Source organism: Buceros rhinoceros, unplaced genomic scaffold (assembly GCF_000710305.1).
Source record: "Buceros rhinoceros silvestris isolate BGI_N320 unplaced genomic scaffold, ASM71030v1 scaffold3845, whole genome shotgun sequence".
Lineage (NCBI taxonomy): Eukaryota > Metazoa > Chordata > Aves > Bucerotiformes > Bucerotidae > Buceros > Buceros rhinoceros.
The window spans coordinates 12,037-17,248 of record NW_010410993.1 but is presented as its reverse complement, the minus strand read 5'-3'; the positions used below and the strand labels follow the sequence as shown (position 1 = coordinate 17,248).

Sequence of the window (5,212 nt, the reverse complement as noted above, 5' to 3'; positions counted from 1 at the left end):
TCCTGCTGTCTATGATGAGGCTGAAAATGTCTGAAAATAGGGATTGATAAGGCCAGCTTCTTTCTGGAAGTAACTGGAAAAATTCCCAGAGAACAGAAATATCTGGAAACTCCTTAATAAAATCAGCATCAGATCAACATAAGATGTGGGGAGGTCTTGCCCAGTGAGAAAACTAAACAAAAGAGCCCTTAATGAACCAAACATCTCCAATCCACATGATGCGTCACAAGAGTCTTTTCAGCAGATGCAAAGTTACTGACAACCTTATTAGCAACATGCAACGAAACTTGCAGAACGGTTGTAGATACTAAACTGATATTTGTAATAGCAGTTCAAAATCACAGCAGAAATCTGAAGGCAGGAATCCCAAGAAAGACAAGAGTTGTTTGAATACCTCTAGGCAGAAGGGTGAAGTAGTCTGAGATACAAAATATTAAAGCTGAGTAAAGTCACTTCTGAAAGGCATCAACATACCTTAAGTTCTTGGGTAGCAAATCTGTTCCATTATTTTCCATTACAGACACTGGAAACAAGGATAGGTCACCTTGGCAAAAAGATAACTTGCAGTGCCTCAGTCACTGCATAACACTTCTCTGGAGGGAGGGACAAACAAATCTTCACCTGCCTAAATGTCAGACCCAGAGGTCATTATGGCTAAATTCACTGGTATCAGTAACTTAGGGGTTAAGATGTGATGAAGAATAAAGACTGTGCGTTGACTCAGGTATCTCCTCCAACATACGCTTAACAAAATTGTTTATTCATTCTAGGAGGGATTTATAAATGTGAGTTAACACGACCGCAGAAACTCAGTTGGCTTCTGATCTGGTATGAATTATAAAAAAAAAAACCAAACCCAAATATAAGCAGAAGAGTTTCCAGAATCATTTAGGAGATTAAGCAGCAGAGGAATAACTTGCACCACAACAGGAGATGAAGTCATGGAGGTATGCAAATGTGAGCTTCTATGCACTAAATGATATTCTAGAGGGTAATGGGAATTTGCAATAAAGAGAGCAAACAGGCAGCGACTGCCCACTCGGCATTGAAATAGCTCAGTTTCTGACGTACCTATCTTCAAATGCCTCTAACTTCAAAGAGCTGTTGAAGTAGCAAGATGTCAGAACTTAGGCAAGAAACAGGAGGGCCTTCTCATGAGCCTTATGCCTCTGTTTTGGAAGAGGTCACCTCTTCTTGCACGTCATTCCACAGCAATCTAGGCTGTTGAACCTCACGTACTACTGGCCCAATAGGTCATGCTCAGAAGGCATTCTGGACTGAATGAATAGAAAAAGGCTTTAGGAAGTCTAAAGAAACTAAGAAGTTGCTTTGCCTCAACAGAAGATTGATGAGATTGTAAGAGCTGCTGGGGAGGCATTCCACAGAGAATTATGACGATCGGAATGTAGAACTCATCTGACATACAAGTAATACTAGTTTCTACCAGCATGCTATTAAGTTAAAATAAGATGAATTTACCTGAAAGACACCCGGCCTCGTGCTTGTGTTCTGTGGTCTTGGAGAGTCCTGTGTGGACATGTCAGGTTTAAACTCCTTCAACTTCTGTAGCTGTTCTTTTTGCTCTCTGCACATGAATCACAAGAATATGTTATCAGTCTGTAGCTTAAATGAAAAAAAACTAATCAGCGCTCATGGTGAAAACCACGATTATACTAGCATCAGGGGCCAAGTCCAAAGAAGAAAAGGACATAACAGGATTTACATGGTCAGTGTTGTGATTCCAAAATCCCTGTTTCACATCCAGCTAACCATGGAGGTATTTAATGTATTAGCTGCACTCTTTTCTGATTGCAAGTTTTCCCAGAGACATACAGTTACGTTTTTGTGGTTGGCCAGAACCACTCCACTTTTACAGTAAAGAACGAAGCTGGACTTCCGCAAACAAGAAGCCCATTGGAAACGTGTGCATAAGCGGTCTGGTTATGAAAATCCGGTAACAGATTTCAATATTTTAAAATATTTAAAAACTAAATGGTGATTTTAACTTTTGTTTCCTTGTTATATGTATCAAAATGCTACTTAATATACAACCAATATGTAGTCTATGGAGCAGAGAAGTAAATACTATAACCACTGGATTATGAAGTTCTATTCAATATTATTTTCTTTTTTACTAGTTTTTGTTAGTATTTATCTATTTGTGTGTATTAAAGCGATTTCCAAAAAACAACTAAGATTGGCAACCCTTTGTACTAGGCACAGAGCCATCCTGACTGACAACGCATCTATTCAGTGTCCAGTTCAAGGGGAACCCAGCTCACAGAAAGGCATCTCAAGTGCTGCCTTCTTACAAAAAGTAAACCAAGCAATTGCTAGCACCTATGTCTCCTTTAGACCCACCTTGGGAAAAATACACCAGATGGCAAATGCTGAACAACCTGCAGCTCAGAGTATGCTGGTTTATGCACTCTAAAAGCAAAGCCAGATCAAGGCTTTACCTTTGTAATTGGAAGCAGTTATGCACTACACTACTGGTATATCTTTGCTTATGGTTTTTTTTTTTTTTTTTTCTTTCCTTAAAGTTGTTTCTACTGTTCAGACTGGGGTCACCTGCTTATAAGAACCTGATGAGAAATACCAGTGTAATTAATTTTAAGATTACTTTCATAGTATCATGTTAAAATTTTCCCTTTTTAATGGCTTTCTTACATAAAATATATTATTTCCTAAGTTTAAATATTTCAGTCCTAATAAATTATTCACTTAGTGATTCCTAAGCTATGGTCCTTAGCTTAAGACCACTGGCTTGCAGATACTCACATTAAACAGCAAAACATATGCCTGGCAACCTGAGGCAACAGGGAAGCTGGAAAGCTGAAAATGATCTGTTGCTCTGAAGTTTTGGTAAATATTGATTTATAACACAGATTTCACAGTTACTAACACCTGTTGAATTAATCCAATTGTAGCAAAAGATTAAATTATTCAGGATAAAAGGTCTCCTTTTTTAAAAATTATTTTTCTTGCATTTTGGCATACAGCTAAGGCTTTCCATATGATACAAATGCTTAGCAACCTTGCGAGTTTGAAAACAAAACTATTTCAAGAAAAGTGCAAAAACATCTCTGTATCTTTCAACACAGTTTAATGTAAATGTAATAATAACCAAACATTCATTTTAATTGCCCATTATATTAGCATAGTATCTTGTTTACAAAATTAAACCCCTGTCTTTACTAGGCACCAATCCTTAGCCTCACCTCTGTAATTCATGAACAGGATGAATTTCTAAGATGCCTCCTCTCCTCTACAATCTCCTCTGAAATATCTCACTCACCGCAAATAGTCAAAGAACCTAACTTCCTCTCCTCTTTTCAAAAAATACATTTAATACATCTAAACCCATGCATCAAATCACAAAGATAGCCTTTGAGTAGATGGTATGCACTCCATTCATTCTAGTATTACTACATTTACTGACTCCTAGGATGTTTCTGATATTTAAGAGGATATTCTATTACTTATTTTGAAATAAATGCCTATTGAAGTCTTAGGGAGTCTAGCAGCTGCTTTCTAAAATGTGGTTGTGGTGAACTCTTGCATTAATACCCTCCTGATTGTTATCACTGCTGTTATGTTGATCCTCAGAACCAAGATCAACCAAACTCGACAATCACTGACAATGCTGCACTTCAAATGGAGGGGCACTGTAAAAAGAAAAAGCCCACGTATGCTTTAATTAAAAAGTAAGCAGTATCCCAAAATTAAATAGGTCCCACTGTGTGAACAAAGAACCACATTAATGAAGGTCTTGACAAATAACAGTTAATGACTTCATCTGACACTATTAAGAAGATTGAAAAGCCATTATCAACAAGTTCATCTGAGGATAACGCAAAGACTGGTCAGGTGACATGGACAGATCTCTTCCTGGAAAGTAGCAAATGGGGAATGCCACCTTCATGGGGAAAGTGATAACCACCTATTTAAGAAAAAGGATCCATCCACAAAAGCTGTGATGGAGGTACTCCAAAGAACTTGCTCCACACGAGCTCCTACTATCATGCTGCAGCAAAAAGAAATTAAGCCATTACTGCGTAATTCAAGGAATGAATTAGGAAAGGAGCACCATCTCCGCAGAATGCGATTCCCACCCAAAGTGACAGAACCAGGCAACTCACCGAAGCATTTTGAGCTCCTGAGCAGCCTTCAGAATTATCTCATGCTGTCTTTGGCTCAGGACCATCACTCCTCCCAAGGACTGGTCAGAGTCCAGGTTTGAATCTGGTCCCAGCATATCGGAGGAACATGAAGGTGGAGGAAGGGATGAATCTGAATGATCATCCAAAGATCGCAGTCCATCTCCATCATCTGGATACCACCTGTCCGACAACCGTTCCCTCTCCCAATCAGTCCTTTCAGGAAGGTAGTCTTGCTTCTCCTGCCATAAGTCATACCTCTCCGGATACTCTCGAATCCTCAGCTCCCCTCTGTCTCGGAGGTCTCTGTCATAATGATCTCTGTTCCTATCCTCCCTCCATCTATCTTCACCGTATCTGTCCAGAGGTGGAAGGGGTGGTAATGGTGGTAGAGGGGGGATATCCAGGTCACGATTCCCCATTTCTGTGTCATCCATAGGTCTCATGTCCCAGTTTCTATCCCATTCTCTCTCTGAATCTTGATCATAAATATCTGAGGATCTTCCTGTTCTATCTAGATCTCTCTCTAGTTCCCCCTCTCTTGGCCTTCTCCAGTCATCCCACCATGAATCTTGTCTATCATGATCAGACGATAAAGGAGGTAATGGCGGTAAGGGAGATAACGGAGGCAATGAATGGTGGGATTGCAACCTGTCATCTCTGTCATACGCATCTACAGAATCATCCCGATAATCAGAGTTGTGATCTCTCCAGTATCGTTCTCCTTCCCAGTCATCCAATTGCTCATGCTCCAAAGAAGGGTCATCTTGACTGTCTAAAGGAAATTCCTCCTGCATTCTATCATCTTCATGACCCCAAGAACCCCTGAGTGTCTCATCTCGATGGTATGGAGGCAATTTGTCAGTGTCATCTCCTAGGTGGAGGGGTTTATCTATATTGCCTGTTTCAGATCTTCCTACTTCCCTCTCCCGGCTACTTGGTCTCCTGATGGGACCCCTCTCCCGGCTACCTGCCTGCCTGACTGGACCCCTCTCCCGGCTACCTGCCCGCCTGACCGGCACCCTCTCCCGGCTACCTGCCCGCCCGCCAGG

At 40.6% G+C, this 5,212-nt stretch overlaps 1 protein-coding gene across 1 annotated transcript in view; it reads right to left on the bottom strand.

Annotated features, from left to right (window-relative positions):
* Positions 1-5,212, bottom strand: part of YLPM1 (YLP motif containing 1) — a gene marked incomplete at its 5' end in the record, with an annotated part of 38,401 nt that overhangs the window by 21,646 nt on the left and 11,543 nt on the right. The window contains 2 exons of the mRNA XM_010135799.1: positions 1,491-1,585; positions 4,143-5,196. Of these exons, the coding sequence (XP_010134101.1) occupies positions 1,491-1,585; positions 4,143-5,196 (1,149 nt within the window). The remainder of the gene's footprint in view (positions 1-1,490; positions 1,586-4,142; positions 5,197-5,212) is intronic.